General features: G+C 47.0%; 1 protein-coding gene across 1 annotated transcript in view; it reads left to right on the top strand.

The window, feature by feature from the left end:
- Positions 1-205: 205 nt before the first annotated feature.
- The window catches only part of KCNK17 (potassium two pore domain channel subfamily K member 17), a 42,849-nt gene continuing 24,874 nt past the window's right edge, over positions 206-18,180 (top strand). The window contains exon 1 of the mRNA XM_077811909.1: positions 206-433. Within this exon, the coding sequence (XP_077668035.1) occupies positions 206-433 (228 nt within the window). The remainder of the gene's footprint in view (positions 434-18,180) is intronic.

Genomic DNA, 18,180 nt, shown 5'->3' with positions numbered 1-18,180 from the left:
TCCCTCATCACCGGGAGGGGGCTGGGTCCCCCTGATCCCCGCTGAAGGGAGCTGGAGGCGGGGTGGCCCCTCTCCCCAGCCCCCTTGGAGCGGGGAGGCCCCTGGGCTGCATGGGAGCCGCCCCCAGCGCCCTTTCTCCGCCTCCCGCCTTGCCTGCCTCCGGTCCCGGCCGGTGCTCGGCCGGAGTCCGGGGAGGCGCGGTGCGATGTGCAGGGCGCAGGGGGAGGCCGTGGCCGGGCGGCGCTGGCGGCTGCCCGGGACCCTGCTGCTGCTGCTGGCCTACGTGGGCTACCTGCTGCTGGGCAGCGCGGCGTTCTGGGCGCTGGAGGGGCCCGCCAGCCGCCAGTCGGCGCAGCAGCTGCTGCAGGACAAGTGGGAGCTGCTGGGCAATTACACGTGCCTGAAGGGGCCGGCCCTGGAGCGCCTCATCCAGGTAGGGGGCTGGGGACGGGGGCAGAGGGTCTGGCGAGCCCCTCCCAAGGGGAGGTGGCTGTGCGCGCTTCCCCCCGAAGGGGCAAGTAGCCATAGCCGCTGGGTGGGCACGTGGTCCCTGAGGAGTAGGGGGCAGCTGGGGGAGATGTTGAGTGAGTGGTTCCCCTTCCCTGGGGGAGCTCCTGCAGGAGCAGTACCAAAGCATGGGTGGCACCCACCATATACAGCTGGCACTCTCTCTGCTTGAAAAAAGAAAAGGAGGACTTGTGGCACCTTAGAGACTAACCAGTTTATTTGAGCATAAGCTTTCGTGAGCTACAGCTCACTTCGTCTCTGCTGGAAGAGATCAGCGTGTCCATCCCTTGGCTGGCAGGCGCCTGGTTAGGATGCAGGCTCTTCCCTCAGATATCTTCTTATCAATCGGCCTTTCTTGGAAAGCTGCTTCTTGGAAGTTTCTTTCTGTGTCCTCTTTTCCTTAGCCTCCTGCTGCCTGTTTGGCTTCGCTGAGCAATTAGCCCTTAAAGTAAGGGTAGTCAATGATTTTTGGTCAAGGTCCAAATGTCTTGCTCAGGATCCAGACTCCAGTGAAACATGTTTCACATCGCAATAACAATAATGATCATAAGTAAATAAAAAGATTTCGGGGTCTGTTCGAAAGTGTTTGGCTGTCTGGATTTGGCCCATAGTCTGTCTATTGACTACTCCTGCCTTAAAGGCTGCAGGGCCTGGCAGGGGGCAGTTTTGTTGAGCCATGTACTTGACTCTGTGGGACTAAACGGATGTGAATCACACCTTCTGTTTCAAAGTGTACCTTTCCCCACCTTCCATCTGCTTACCCATGTGTATCTCACACACCCCCACACCTCACCTGGGAACTTGTCCCTACCCGTGTTACAGATAGCGCTGGGCTCCTGTAATGGATGGCGTGTCTTAGGGAGCCCCATTGGTTTCAGTCACATTCCACACGCTATCAGCTGGACCCTAGATTTGTAAATCTGCACATGAATTAGGCAGACCTGTCCAGTGCGAGTAATATCCTATGTATTCTCCAAATCATCAAGGCAACTGTATTCCATTTTATACCTGTACAGAGTCTGTCATATTTAAGTCATTTTATGTCTCTTAAAATGTAGCCATTTCATCCCTCCTTTTCTTAGACTGGTGTGTCCTTTTACTTAATTTTGCTCTTTTTCCCCCCATTTGCTTCTGACTGCTGAAAATATTGTTATTAATGAAGTAGATGTTTTGACATTTCCAGTGGCACTTTTAGGAGCAATCTTTGAATTGTGGGGCTGCCTCAATCTTTATTAACATTTATTTTCCCCAGTATGTTTAAATTTAGCCATTCTGTCACCGTAATTTTTCTGCAATTGCTTTTAACGTGTCTATTGTCCAGGTATCTCTGGCTGTATTTTCTTTATTATGAAAATTCCTAAATATCTTTCTCCCCGCATTTATCCTGAGTAAACTGTCAGTCTTTAAGCCACCTGGCTTGGTAGAATAGAGGCAGTGGTAGAATTTTTCATTATAACAGCCTCGGCCGTTTTCTAAGGGTTACTTGCAGGTTGTATTGCTTCATGTAGCAGCGAATCAGAATGCATTACAGCCTAGACGATCTTACCAGTGATAACAGTCATATAATAATTCGTACGAAACTTCTTTGCAGAAAGTTTAATTGGCGTCTTCCACCAGTATAATTTTTTTCTGGTTTTCTATTCATTATTTGAAAGAACAAGCGTCAAACAACCCAGTCCAAAAAACATGCGTGTAAATGGTGCTGAGGATATTTCCATGACAACTGTGCAAGGCCCAAATAGGGCAAATATATTCTTGCTGAAACCCCTAGAGGCCACACATGTACAAAAGAGATGGGCAAAACAGGGGCAGTTTTGGTTTTGCAGAACCTCCGCATCAGACAGGTATTGGTTTGGAAAACCCAAAATCCAACCCAGGAGTGATTTGGATGCGAGTCCCACTTGATCTAAACGTCTGTGGTTCAGGAGGGTGTGAGAGACTGGATAAGTGGTTCTTGTTTGGGCCCATCTCTGTTTCAGATAGGTGACTTGGGTTTTGCCAAACCAAATGCTCGTGGTGGTTTGGATGGTAGTGCCATCCTACCTGACCTCAGTGGGGCTTGGGTAAATCTTTGCATTTTTGTTTCATCTGTGCAAAAAAAACCACCATCACAATTGAGCTTTGTTAAGAGTCTTAGCAGAGATTGTGAGGATTGACATGGAAAAGGTAGCTGACAGGGAGGGGACTTTTCAATCTTACTGAGTAAGATATAACAATATCCAATGGCTGTAATTTGAAGTTAGATAAATTCAACCTTGAAATGAGATGCAATTTCGTAGCAGGAAGAAGCAGCAACACTGGAACAGCTCCTCAGGAGAGGTGGTGGACTCACCATTGCTTGTAGTCTTTAAAGTGAGATCAGATGAATTTCTCCCAGGAAGCTTACAGCCAAGGGCAGCAGAGAGATGTGGGGAAGTTGGGGTAGTCGGTCATTGTGGTCCCCTCTGGCCTAGGAGGCTGTGAATCTATGAATCCAACTGTTCATCCCTCTCTCCATGTGCCATGGAGAGAACAGGAAGCTCTACATTGCCCTTAACATGCTCATAATACTTGCAGCTCTGCATTAAGACAATGCCCATAACCAAACTTCATGCATTAAGACAATGACCGTAACCAAACTTCATGGCCTGCAGGGGTCAGGGGTTGTGAAATTTCTTCCTGACCCCTATTCACAATTGGCCAGATGTATTCTTGAAAGGGATACAGGGGAGTTTCACCTTCCTCTGAGGCATCAGGGATTGGCCATTGCTGTACACAGGACACCAGGTGGACAAGTGTAGTGAGGTGATGCAGAGAATCTGCTTTCTCAGATACTTGGCTGGTATCAAGTCTTGCTCACGTGATCAGGGTCAAACTGATTGCCAGATTTGGGTCAAGAAGGAATTTTCCCTCAAGTGGAATTGGCAGAGACTTTGGGATTTTTTCCTCTTTCCTCTACAGTATGCAGCATGGATCGTCTAGGATCATCTCGGCATATCTCATATAATCAATTACACTGGCCTCTATGCCTGTGGCACAGAACAGTTTAGTCTCTCGAGGACTTGAAATATTTTAGTCTAATCCAAGGTATTGGCCTCAATATAGGGTAAATTGGGTGAAATTTAATAGCCTGTGATATACAGGAGGTCAGACTAGATGATCTAATAGTCCCTTCTGGCCTTAAATGCTGTGAAACACTATTATGCTGATTGTCCCATTCTCTCACCCCCAGAAGCGACAGACTGTAAGCTCTTTGGGGCAGGGACTGTCTTTTTATTATATGCAGTACAGTGACTAGCACAGTGGGGCCCTGATACCTACTCTGGCCCCTAGGCAGTACCATAATAGAATGAATAATATCATCCACTTTTCAGAGTAACAGCCGTGTTAGTCTGTATTCGCAAAAAGAAAAGGAGTACTTGTGGCACCTTAGAGACTAACCAATTTATTTGAGCATGAGCTTTCGTGAGCTACAGCTCACTTCATCAGATGCATACCGTGGAAACTGCAGCAGACTTTATATATACACAGAGAATATGAAACAATACCTCCTCCCAGGTGGGAGGAGGTATTGTTTCATATTCTCTGTGTATATATAAAGTCTGCTGCAGTTTCCACGGTATGCATCTGATGAAGTGAGCTGTAGCTCACGAAAGCTCATGCTCAAATAAATTGGTTAGTCTCTAAGGTGCCACAAGTACTCCTTTTCATCATCCACTTTGTGTGCTAACTGCACAAACAACCTAGTGTAAAATTTGAGTTGAGCTAATTAGCCAGAGGAAGTGCAAAATAAAGCTGACGAGTCCAGTTTTGCATTTCACAGTATACATCCAAGTTCAAAGTCTCACTCTTATCCTTGAGAGAATGAGCAACATCTGACAGATGTCAGTTCCTTTGTTCAAGACTGGAAGGTGCTCCAGTACTAGAGTGATGAGTGCAGTGTAGATAAGCAGCTATATACGAGAAGCATTGCTACATCCCACAATGGGTGCTGGGCGCTTTACAGAATAAATACAAAGCCATGGCCTTTGCTCTGAGGAGCTTACAAGGCAATATTTAGATGAAGGAGAGTAACAAACAGTAATGGGGGATGGGAGAAGAAGGACAAAGTTTACAGTTAAAGGGATCGGTGATAAGCTTGTCACAGAGAACCAAAAGGCCTTTCCGGTGTGTTTTTGCTGATTTGTTTTACCATATGCAGTTACAATGGGAGACCCAGATTCTATTCTGAACTCTGACTTCTCACTATTTGCAGTGGTGCGGAAGGCAGTTTGAGACCCAGTCCCGTCCTCCCTGACCAGAGATTGGCTGCAACAAGCAATGAAGAAGTTTACTGTATGGGCTACAGAGGACTAGAGGGAGAAGGAAGTTAAAGGGTTTTTTCCTTACTCTTGTTATTAAATTAGAAGGTTATTGTGCTGGCTGGACTTCCTGCTACGTGAAACCCTGGCCTGATCTTGAATAGCCCTATATATTTTTTATTTGTTAGGTTTTCATGATGAATTTAATTAAAAACCCAAACAAATCACACAAGAGCCCCCTTCTCTTTCAGTTCCTTTTCCAGTTTCCTTTGTGGCATTGCTTGGATACTGTGTGTGGTGTACATACACACAAATAAAATGACCTGTTCCCTTAGTCATCTGTTCACCCACTGGTTACCTGGCAAAGTCATGATCGGTCCTATCTCACTATCATGTTGGTATTCTAGACACATAATTTGATTACTTGCAAATTAGGAAAGAGCTGGACACAGTGGTTATGTAAAAGCAAAAGCAGTGGCTGGGCTTTTTAATTACTTTGACATATTTCACAGTCTGTGAAGTTCTTTAGCATTGTTTATATACAAAGCTTTTTCATTAGGGTTAACTCTAAACATTATTATTCATTGCATTTATTATAGTAGAGGCTGACAGAGGATGGAGTCTCATTTTGCTAAACACTGTACAAACATCTAATTTAGTACTATTTTTCATCCTGTTTATTATGGTTGTGCATTGTAACCGACCAAGATGGGGGCTCCATTGTGCTAGGCACTGTACAAACACACTAGTAGACAGTCCTGCTCTGATGAGCTTAGTCTAAATAGACAAGACAGACACAGGGTGGGGGGAAAGTAACGTACAAGCAGAGTGAGCAATGCAATGTGGTGGTTGCAAATGTTATGTTAGTTCAGTGATTTTTTTTTTTAATTTTTTATGTAAATCATTCAGTGGAATGATGAGAGGAGCCAGATGGAAGGACAAAGGAAGGGAGGGGCAGGAAGGGTAGGAGCAAACAGTCAAAGCGCACAGGGGCAAGAACGTTCAGAAGAGGTCTGATGGCAGCCATTTAGTTTCATAAATTAGGTAGTGTTCATAAAAGGTATTGGATTAACAGCCCTCAAGGCCAACGTTTATTGCATATCCCCAGAACAGGTACAGCTTGGACAACAGCAGAGCAGGCTTTGCCCACATGCTACTCCCTTCCAAAGTGTCTCTGCTGTACCCTGGAGAGACAACCTCTAAGGGGGAGAAACAAGTGCATTGTCCTTGGTCTATTTAATCCTTGGCCATACTTCAGAGACTGTAAGCAAAGGTGCTGTGTGGGATGTGGACACCTGGTCACAAGGAACTGGACTGAGAGCAGCAGCTCATGTTGCACAAACCACCAATCAGCCAATAGATAGAAACAACTTTGGTTGATGGATTCAGACAGATGAGAAAGGCTCTGTAATCAGGAGAGGATGTGTTAGGTGGCTAAGCCTGGTGTTATATAAACTATTAGTTGCTTTCCGGTCCCCTTGATTGTTTTCATTCTGTTGAAAGTGTATTCACCACCTTTTCCAATCCTGTCAGACTACTTTTCTCCCTTCTTCTGCACTACATTTCTCAGCACAAGACAAGCACTGGTGCAATAAAGCTGGGTTGTGTTTGTGGGTCTAATATATCAGAATCTTGGAGCCCACCCTTTCCTCTCCCACAGACAATAGTTGTCTATTTCTGATCTAAAGTTGTTCCGTGTGCACATCCAACTACCCACCACGCCAATCACACACACACGGATCAGACATACATTTTTAATTATTAAAGAGTGGGACAAATCATTATAGCTAAGAGGAAGGTTTCTGTAGAGAGCCATTCAAACCAAGGCCCCAGATCTAAGCATCCTGAACTTTGAAGAAGCCTAGTTTTCCTTCCGGCTTTGAGAACACCTGAAACAAACCTTCTTTCATTTATGGTGCATAAGAAAATCTTTCCCTCAGCGGCTGTTCGCCACGTAGGCTGGATGCGTTGCTCTGCCTGAGCTGAACTCGTTCTCCAGACTCTCTCACTCCCTTTGCTGTGGTGTAGGCCAGGATTGCGGGCTCCGCTGCAGCTACAGTTGTTGAACTTCTTCAGAGTCCCTGGAATATGTAATATACTTAGACTTCTGTCAGGCGTTTGACTTGGTACCACACGATATTTTGATTAAAAAACTAGAATGAGATAAAATGAATATGGTGCACATTAAATGGATTTAAAACTGGCTAACAGATAGGTCTCAAAATATAATTGTCATTGAGTGGGTGTGTTACCAGTGAGTTCCTGCAGTGATCAGTTCTTAGCCCTACACTATTTAACATATTTATCAATGACAGAAGAATGGCCATACTGGATCAGACCAAAGGTCCATCCAGCCCAGTATCCTGTCTACCGACAGTGGCCAATGATATGTGCCCCAGAGGGAGTGAACCTAACAGGTAATGATTTAGTGATCTCTCTCCTGCCATCCATCTCCACCCTCTGACAAGCAGAGGCTAGGGACACTATTCCTTACCCATCCTGGCTAATAGTCATTAATGGACTTACCCTCCATGAATTTATCCAGTTCTCTTTTAAACCCTGTTATAGTCCTAGCCTTCACAACTTCCTCAGGCAAGGAGTTCCACAGGTTGACTGTGCGCTGAGTGAAGAACTTCCTTTTATTTGTTTTAAACCTGCTGACCTGGAAGAAAACATAAAATCACTGATGAATTTTGCAGATGACACAAAAATTGTGGAGTGGTAAATAGTGAAGAGGCAGGTCACTAATACAGGCTGATCTGGATCGTTTGGTAAACTGAGCGCAAGCAAACAATATGCATTTTAATGTGGCTCAATGTAAATGTCTACACCTAGGAACAAAGAATGTAGGCCATACTTAGAGGATGGAGAACTCTGTCCTGGGAAGAAGTGACTCTGAAAAAGATTTGGGGCTTGTGGTGGATAATCTGCTGAACGTGAGCTCCCATTGTGACACTGGGGTCAAAAGAATTAATGTGATCTTTGGGTGCATAAAAGGTGGAATCTTAAGTAGGAGCAGAGAGGTTATTTTACCTCTGTATTTGGCACTGGTGTGACCACTGCTGGAATGCTGTGTCCAGTTCTAGTGTCCACAATACAAGAAGGATGTTGATAAATTGGAGAGGTTCAGAGAAGAACCACAAGAATGATTAAACAATTAGAAACCATTCAGTGATAGACTGAAGGTGCTCAATCCATTTAGCTTAACAAAAAGGTTAAAGGGTGACTTGATTGCAGTCTATAAGTACCTACCTGGGGAACAAATATTTAATAATGGGCTCTTCAGTCTATCAGAGATTTTTAAAATCAAAATGGATGTTTTTCTGAAAGATAGGATCTAGGAATTATTTTGGCGCAGTTCTATGGCCTGTGCTATACAGGAGGTCAGACTAGATGATCACAATGGTCCTTTCTGGCCTTGGAATCTATGAATCGGTATCCCAGCCATGGCGCCTTGAGCTTCCTTGTTTGGAGCCTTGCTCCAATGTAAATGTATGATTTCCTAGTGGGGTCACTAGGATGATTCCCTTTTCTCCCCCTCCCCCATCTCTTTGCTCCCCCACCCCTCTCATGTCATACAATGTAGCCCTAATACCTTACTGCAGCTGTTTCCTGTATTTATTGGATTGGCCTGCCCAGTCCCTAGCATTGCTGCAGGGCTGTGTTATTTGAAGCATGTTAATTGCACAAACCATGATAGAGAAGGAGAAAATCAAAGAAGACATAAATAAAATAAATACATCTTGCCTTGTTCCTTGAATCTCACCAGACTGGAGCACTGCGGATCTATGAAAGGGAGTTTGGAAAAGGCAGTCATAGACTCACAGTAGCTGGTGCAAGCACCACCTCTGGCCATTCCTCCAATGCTTCCTTATTAGTAACAAGCATCCCTTTCTTCTCTGGGCTGAGCTACAGCCAATTCACTTTCATCCAGATCCCTATCTTGATCTGCCACTGGGAGGGTAATGAAGCTGTTCATTAAAAAGCTCATTAGTAGTGAGGATTATTTATACATTAATGAGAATGCAGCCTAGTGCACCTGGAATTCTGCTCTGGTGGCCTCCTGTGTACCTTTAAGAGAAAATATGGTGAAGTAAAAATGTGTGGGAACCTACCTATGAAGTCCCTCAGGGAGGACAAGCAATTGCCTAGCACAGCCTTGTGGGACCTTTCTGAAAAGAAGGAGCAGACTCACTGTGGGCTACTCCTTCTTGCCCATAAGATCCCACGCATGAGTTCCGTTGTACCTTGTGGTCAGTGGTATTAAAAGCTGCTGATTACTCTAACTGAGTAAGCATGGAAACCGCTTATGCTGGCGTCTAACTACAAGATCAGCCACCACAGATGATATTGCAGCCTCGGTTCTGGACTCGGATCTGAATCCAACTATGGAGATTAAATAAATCAAGCAAGCAGGGGTTGGCTCATCACCACTTTCTCAAGGACTTGTCCAACAAAAGGCAGGTCAGAGACAGGATGGGAATTAATGTCCCAAGATGGTTTATTGAGCAGAGGCCTTGTTTAGGTATGGCTTCCCCGAACACCCTGGAAAAAGGCATTAATCCATGTCAAAATCTGGCCTACCATCTCTATATTGTTTTTAAGCAGCTGTGAAGGACATAGTTCCCTCTCACAGATGGTTGGTTGCAACTCCGCATCGCACTCTCAGAAAGTAAAACTGGAAGAAAACTTCTCTCCCTTCCTGTTTTCACACTGACGCCACAAAAGTCATCAGCTCCGACCTGACCCGACTGATCTGTTCTGAAAAATAAATAAATGCTGTTCCTTACAGCAGGGCTTATTCAGCTCTGTTCAGGCACAGGCACTTCGGGGTTTCTCCGACCTATCAGACCTAGGAACAGTTCCACTGGCCAGAGCAGATGGCCCTGGAGTCAGGGGGCTGCATGGTTTTCCAGGCTGTGTAAGCTCTGTCTGCTGTACCAGCACAAACTGCCTTGATGGAAGGTGAAAATGTTGTTTGTTGCAGCTGGGCCTGGCTCTACCCCTGCCTGGTGCAGAGAGGAGGTCTGGTGGGGGCAGGAATGAGAGCGAGCCCACCCCACAGTGATCCCAGGCAGTGTGGCTCTGCGCCTGTCCTGCTGGGCTGGGAACAGGGGTTAGACTGTGAGCCCAGGCAGTGGTGGCTCTGTTCTGGTCTATAGAGCTGGCCTGGGCCTGGTTCGCTGCTCTGGCCCACTGGCTCTCACTGCTAGGAGGAGGACTGAGGAGACCACGACAGCATCCCGTGGTGTGTGTCATGCTTCACCTGAGAAGCTAGCCATGAGCACAGGAGTGGCAGCTGGGCAGTTGGTGAGCTGATAGGTAGATCTGGTGGATGGGCCTGCCCCTGAGACAGAGACTCTGTGCAAGTGCACCAAGGTCTGGTCAAAAGCCCTTGTGTAGAAACAGTTCTACTGGCATAACAGTGCTTTTTTGTTCAGGGAACTGGTTTAAAATATACCTGCAAAATCACTTTTTTTCCCCCCCAGTATGACCAGCGCCACTAGTAGGGTTTGCTGCCATAGCTACATCCATATAGCCACACTGGCAAACATTTTCTAGTGTAGATTAGGCCTAATGTATGCTATTTCAGGTGTGGGAAGGAAGCTACTAGGAAAGTCAATTAATCAGGTCTTGGTTTCTTCTGTGGTACTAATTTGAGGCAGCAGCTGTTTCCTACTCAATTTCTAGTCCATCCTACATCGTCTCTGCTTTAGTCAGAATTCAAATACAGGGTCTCCTTCAGCCAGGAACTGGGGCTGTGTGCCAATAAATAACAGTGGGGTGACCTACAGAGCTTTTTTTGTTTTGAAGCTAATTAACCTTTGTCTTCCTAATGTGAGAGTAGCGTGAACCTTATCAATGTTGTCTGATTGCTCCTGTTATCCTGTAAGAACTGTGCAGTTGTACATATTAATCTTAAGAATTTCCAGTATATAGCAGAGAGAAACTCATTTAAAGTTTAATTAATCCCTTATCAGAGGTCCTGTGACTTTGAAATGCCTCTCTCCCACACTGATAATTGGGGAAAGAATGGGAGTTTCTGAGACCAGGTAAACAGTCACCATAGTCTCGGTTTCCTGGACAAGCTGATTTCATGTGAAGGTGTGAAAGCCAACCAACCAAACTGGGAGGTGAGATTCCCCCTTTCCAATCCAATCCTTATACTCATTCTTTTTGCCTTTCCTGAGGACCTCGCTGAGACACTCTCAGTTTTACAGGGAGAAGCAACACTTCATGTTGAAAGAGCACTGGCTAAAATGCCACGATCAGAAAGCACAGGATACTAAAACTGACCCGTGTTTGGGTTTATCGAGGGACGTTACATGTCAGCTTCCACAGTACTTCCATATCCCAACATGTGCAGGCGGATGATTGTCCTTTTCTGGAAATGTGGCCGAAGGACAGCTAAGGTGTAGTCCAATGGAAAGGGTGCTGGCATGGAAGTTAGGAGACCTACTCCTGGTTCTTCCAGTGACTGGCTGTGTGACCTCAGGAAAGTCATTTTTGCCCAATTTTCAAAGGTATTTAGGTTCCTCAGCGGAAGTTAGTGAGAATCTCTGTCCCTCATTCCCCCATTTCTCCCCAGGACTAGAGAAAAGGTGGATTTGAATGAAGAAGAGACTATTCCGATTATCAGTTGTTTATACAAAGTGCTTTGTCCCTTCCTGCTACTGTTAAAGAGGGAAGTAGAAGCTTAGGTGCCTGATAAGGTCATGCTTTTAAGGAAGGCAGCATCTCATACGCATGCACACTCTCTGGTCTTGTTTTCTGGATGCCTTTAGTCAAACACAAGTTACTGGGCTCGCTGCTGGGGTAACTGGGTGAAATTCTGTGCCCTGTGATGCACAGGAGGTCAGACTAGATGATCCAACTTCTTGCCTTAAACTCTATGAATTTATTAAACAGGGAGATCATTATACGTACTCTCCTTTGTATCGCATTTTGAGGTCTACAGATGAAGAGCCCTAGGTGACAACTAAGTAATTCTGGCTTCGGGAGCAAACTTAAGGGCTCAGAGAGAGGGAAAACAGAATCCAAGATGCCGTGTAAAGACTCTTTGTAGCTCTCAGCAATAGGAAGTTGTAGTGAAGCTGGAAACTGATGGTTGAGGCGCACACAAATGACAAGAGAGCCTAAGGGGTGAGTGGAGGGAGCTGTAGAATTGGCTGTTGCTGTGTGCTCAGAAATGATAACCTAGGCTAAAGTTAGCACTAAGAAATACATAGGCTACGTCTACACTGCTCACCGCTGGTGGCAGTGTGTAGGGTATGTGTAGCCACACACAGCCATGAAAAGTAAGCTGCATCCACACTGCGCTGTACATGTCAGTGACAGGCTCTGACGGGGGGAAGGCAGCAGAGAGAGCAATGTCCCCTGTTGCCCCCTCCACCAGAGTCTTTCCCCATTGCCTCTCCGCATCCACCGCCAAAGCCTTTCCCTGCTGCCAGAGTCTTTCCCTGCAGCGGGGCGCTGCTGGAGCCTTTTGCTGCCCCCAGAGCCTTTCTCCACAGCTGTAGTCTTTCCCTGGGATGGGGAAAGCTCTGACAGCAGGGAAGCAGCAGGACACTATGCTGCTAAAAACAGCAGTGCAGATGGGGGAGGCACTGCTTGGGCCTGTAGAGAGTCATGTAGGGCACATACCCCCAGGGTTCTGACATGTCTTTACTCTCCTTACCTAAGCCGTGCCTCACTGTCTACATTCCTATTACTACCCATGCTGTGGGGCATATAGTGCATGTACTCTACACACCACAGTAGGATTTGTGCGGTGTAGATGTGCCGAAAGAGAGAAGGGAGATGAAGACAAGGGGCGCGATCAGGGTTGGAACCTAGAAGACCTCTATAGCTGAAGGAGAGTGTGTGTGTGGGGGGGGGGGAGGGGTTTGTACAGCAACCACCAGAAAGGAAAGAAGAGAGCACTGGAGATACCAGCTTCTTACTTGGAAATCTCATGGAGAAATTGTGCTCCATAGTCCAGGTCTACACTAGGGCTTTGTCTACGCTAGAAAGGGTTTGCCAGCATAGCTACATCGGCAAACCCCCGAAATGGAGATGCAGCTTCTACAGAACTCTTTTGCTGGCACAGCTTTGACCAGTTCCCCAAACGAAATCAGCTCTGTTAGCACAAGGACTTTTTTGCCGGTATAGCTGTGTCTACACTAGGGGCTTTTGCTAGCACAGCTATGTTGTCAGGGATTATACTCATCACATCCCTGACCAGCATAGCTTGGCTGGCAAAAGTTTGTCGTATAGTCCTGGGCTCAGTCTCAAAGGCTGGATGAAGACCAAGTCATTAATCTTCTGTGGAAGGGCAGTCGGGATATTTCTACACTGCAGGCTTATCCCGGGCTGCCTCCAAGTTTTTAGTTCAGTGGACCTCAGCCTTCCTCACACAAAACCCTTATGCTCAGGTTTATATATGCTTTGAAGCCAGGCTTGCTTGCCCTGCTGCAGATATAGGTTATAGCCCAGGTTTCACTTTAAGGTGGGCTCTGATCTTCCCACTTTGCAGTGTGGATGTATCTAACACCTGGGTAGTGGAACTCAGCTTTTGACCGTCCTCCTGTGTCATCCCATGGTTCCCCAGACCTGTATTTTACAGCCCTTCTACCAACTCATTTCCCACTTGCCTCCGGTGCACCAGACGCTACCTGGTTTATATCCACCTGGTCAGTGTTTAACTCTTCATTCCACGCAGCCTGCTCTGTTTCTGCAATACGCAGCTCACCTCAGCCAGACAACCCTATAAGATGCCATCCCAGCATGTGCTCGCTGGACAGAGGACCCCACCAGGTTTCTAGTTAACCTCTGGTATGAGTGCAGAAAAGAACATGATTTGGGGAGATGCACACGAAATCTGTACTGTTATGATAACATCCTGAAGAGGCTGAGGGAGGTGGGGATCAAGCATATGGCTGCCCAGTGTTGGAAGTGCATTAAAATCCTAAAGAGTGCCTACCTGCAATACAAAGGTTCTGGAAACTCTGTCTGCTACAAGGATTTGGACCAGGTGCTCGCCCTCACCTGGTGTACAGAGCCCCCAGTTGTGCCCGACAGGCTTTTGAGAGGGGCTGGTATGATTTTTATACTGGAGGCAGAGAGGACCGGGATAACACCGGAGAAGGCCCCCGTGGCAGAGGAGGTGGAAGAGCAGGAGCAGACCATGGTGCTGGAACAGCTCCGGAGTAGGCCATACGGATGTGGGATGTCTTGGGACCATATTCCGAAGACCTGTTTGGGGACTGTCCCAAGGAACAGCCTGGAGAGGAAGTGGCATTAGACCGGGAGCCGGAGCCACAGCTGGGTAAGTGGCTGTCGCCGCCATCTTTGTCATTATTATGGGGGGAAATTGCACCCTGAATGGGAGGGATTTCTGGCTGATGGCCAGTAAAATTATTGCTATGAAGGATATTATGTGCTAGAGGCTGGCCTTAGCTTCAGCTTAGGGCAAAAGCCATGCCATTGTCCTGGCCCCCTTCCTCCACCCTAAGCCCCCAACCACCACGTGTGATCCAAGATGGAGTCCAAGTAGGGGGGAAACAATTAAACATGCAACTAGTGAGTCATTCTTACTAAATTTACGCTGATTATTTAAAATATATATCAAAAAATGGGATTACAGGTTTAGCAAGCAGAAGTGCATATGTCAGCATATACAGCTCTTCGTAATTCTGTGACACAAGTAGCATATTGTAGAATTATAGCGATAGCAGCATTGCAGCGTTGGCCCAGACATCCTGGATTATAAATCCCAGTGGCTGTATTAAGTTGAAAAAGTTCCTTGGTGCAGCAGTACTTAGCCTTCCGGGGCTCCCATTTGTAGCACACTTTCCAGGCCAGAGTCAGGGGAACAGTTCTGCTGTTAGCAGGCCTCTGCATCCTGATTCACCATCCTTCTAATGTTCACCTGAATTTCCCCCTGCTCCTGGCTGGTGATGCTTGAGAATTTTTCATATAGGATAAACTCAAGATGGTCAGTGAGATTCCCAGGTAGGACAAACTTCCAACATCTGTCTTGGTAGCTTATAAACCCTCTTCACTCCTTTTCGTTCAGCAGATGATGTAAAATTTTCTTTGCGGAGATAGAGAGAATTCCTCCATTAGCCTGGAGAAGTTGCTCTCTCTCCTATTCAGGGAACTCCAGCTGATTAACATCCTCTAAGGATTCCTTGGCCTGGAATAATGTTAAAAGCAATAGTTGTAGCAGGTCGCTAGTCACGCCCCACAGACATACATCCCAGGTCCAAAAAAATGTCCTATTCTTTTTAATGCATTAAATCTGGAATTCTTACCATAGAGTATATGTGGGCTGGTAACCTGGCTTGCAGGAGCTTCTGAACTGGCTGAGGTGTAGTGGTGAAATAAAGTCATTCCAAGTAGATAAAAGTATCAAACTGTTGTCTTGCCATGACACAGAACAAAAACGGGGGAATTCTCCTCTTCCTTTCCATGTACAAAAAAATATCTTCTTTCCTTTCCTTGGCAGGACCTTCCACTTCTGCTGAACTGAGGCATCCACCCAAGCCTCTTGGGGAGAGGATCCTGAACCAGCTTGGGAAAAGGAAAAGGCTCTGGGGTGACTCACTACATGAATGGTCTGGGTATACTTGTTCCTGCCAGGGTGCAGGGGGCTGGACTCCTGAGGTCCCTTCAGCCTTTCATTTCTATGATTCTATGAAATACATCAAGACTTTGGACATGGATCACACACCAGGCCAATCGGAGAGGGAAAGAAGAGCAGGGTATGGAAAGGAAGAGGCAGAAAGCAGAGGAGGAGGAGAGAATGTTCGCATACTACCTCTGGCATGACTGGAGGATGATGGAGCATGTCCGAGCACAGCAGAAGGAGAAGTTTGAGCAGCTGCTCACCCTAGTGGCTACTAGCCTGCAGCACCCAGTTCCTGCACCAACTCCAGCACCAGCAACAACATGGGCAGACCCTCCTCCATGCTACCACATCCTGTAGCCAGTACAGCCATTGGGCAATTCAAGAGTTGGATAGATTATGAACCACTCCATGACCTGGTATACGCAGATGTTCCCTGTTCACTCTATGCCTCTACAGCCGGGGAGAGGGAGAACAGATACACCTCTGACACCCAGTTCCACTACTAGTGAGACTGCCGTGCTCGCACTTTATCTAATAGCACAGGTTTGCATACTCTTGCACTGTTTTTATTTTCACTGTTGTTTGTTTCCAGGTAGCTGCGATGCCTGCATTGCTTTTCAAATCAGTATTTATTTTAATACTTTTTCTTTTGGTTGTACAGTACGTTGGTATGTGAGTGCTTGGGAAAGAAGGAAGAGTCGGGAAGTTGTATCCAAAGATATTAATAAAGTACCCAACACCCTTATAATCACAGAAAACCAATATCAAACAAACGGATGTGTGTACCACAGTAGTACACAATATCCCATTCCCCCATGCCTGTCACCCTGTGGTGCTAGGGTGTGGGCACACAAGGCAACCCTTATTTCCCTTGCTCACCTGCACCCAGTCCCACATGCACTTTGCGGCTGCTTGTACCAGGCCTGCAAACTAGCAGTGGCTTGAGCTCACTCTTGGCCAAGATTTTCACCCTTATCCTCGCAGGCATGGGTCAGGGCACAGCACGTCTCGATCATACGGGTGGCATTGCCCACACTGGCATCCAGACAATTCTGTATGCAGAGCCATCTTGCCTTCCATTGGTCACATGCACAGTCTACCACTATCCCACAATCACTATCTGTGTAATGAAATGTTCTGCTGAGTGCTCAAATATCAGGGCAGTAGATGCTCAGTGGGGTCTCCTAAAATAACAGTGGGCACAGACAGCCATGTTGTTAACCATGTTATTTAGTGGGAATAAAGTCCCTGCTTGTCTAAGTGGGTAAGAGCCAGATCTCCTCCACGCTCTGGCATCATGCGCCTTGCGAGTGAATCCCACACTGGTGTTCATGAACTTGCCTTTGCAGTCGGCCCACCCCAGCACAACACTTGAGCGGGAGCCTTTGCAGTTGACACCTTCATGTGCTCCTTGTGGAGAGCAAACTATGGGCACATGAGTGCCATTGGTGGTGCAGTGCAGCGTGTGAACCCCATTCTCTCCATGCCCGCTGCTGTTTCAGATGTCTAAGCAGTGTCCGTCACGTGTGGGGAAGCTACAGCAAAAAACGCCTCAGAAACCGCATCAGAAACCTCATCGCCAACAGTTGATTTGTCAGCCCCAAACGAGGAGTCGCCAACCTGTTGCAAGCTGGGGTAGCCAGCGTGTAGATGGCTATAGCAGTCTTGTTCTGGACTCCCTCAGCTGTGTGTCCCGGCACTGTAGGATCAGGGCAAGCACCTCACACAACTCTGTGAAGGTGGCCTTCCTCATGCAGGAGTTCTGCAGCTTCTGAGGTCCCCCAGAACTGCATGATGATGTGATCCCACCACTCTGTTCTAGTTGTCCTACACCAGAAGTGCTGGGCTGCATATGGGAAATACCCAACAGCTGCTGCAGCATGTGTCTCTGCTCTGCTATGTCAGCATCCAGCATGTTCAAGCTTCAAGATCCACTGCCGCTTTCTGAGGGTCAGAAACAGCTGCGAAAATGCCCTCTACCATCTCCCATACCCTCTACTTTTATCCTGCTGTGATAACAATTCAGCACCAAGCAGGAACAGCTCATCCACCTGTGCTGGACCCCTGGTGTGGCACTGGCTGGAGGGCACGGAAGTGAAAAACGTGCAGAGCTGGAAGTGGCTCCGCTCAATGTGTCGGCAGGCTAAGAACACTTCCACATGGGGGACTGGGAAGGATAGAGAAATTCTGCTCTAACACACTACATCAAAACAGTTTCTTAAGAGATTCAAATTAAGGGCCTCTGGGATACTTCCCCATCCGCCCCCCTCAAAATCCCAGCACCAAACCCAGGTAACTACAGTGCCACTGTGGATACAGCTACACACAGGTATGGATTGTATGTGGCTCTGCAATACGGACCCTCACAAGTGGCTTGGCAAGCTCAGGTACGCTTGCCTGGGCTCCTGGATCCAGGTACCCTCTGCGGTGTAGAGGTACTCTAAGAAGTGTGACAGGCTGAAAGTCAGACTGGAGCAGTGAAGGTGGCCATGCTGGGACAGGAGGCCAGAATGCTGCTTTGTTTGGAAGCTTAAGCAGTAAGAGACAACAGGGGCTGTGCTCATTAGTGTTGATTGGGAAGAGAAATGGGGGCTGTACCCTCCAAGTATTCTTTAAGTGAGCGAGCACTAAGGAACACTACCACCCCTCCATGGGCTGCCAGTGGGCTGGAGTTAAAGGAGGTGATGCTGTGGACCGTGATGTGTGGAAGGAAGCACAAGATTGGGCAGTGACTGGTATCAGGAAATAAAGATTTGAAGTACTGCTGGCTTTGATGAGCCG

This window comes from Eretmochelys imbricata, chromosome 3 (assembly GCF_965152235.1).
Source record: "Eretmochelys imbricata isolate rEreImb1 chromosome 3, rEreImb1.hap1, whole genome shotgun sequence".
NCBI classification, from domain to species: domain Eukaryota; kingdom Metazoa; phylum Chordata; order Testudines; family Cheloniidae; genus Eretmochelys; species Eretmochelys imbricata.
Note: the sequence above shows the minus strand (reverse complement) of the source record. Positions and strands in the feature narration are given on the sequence as shown.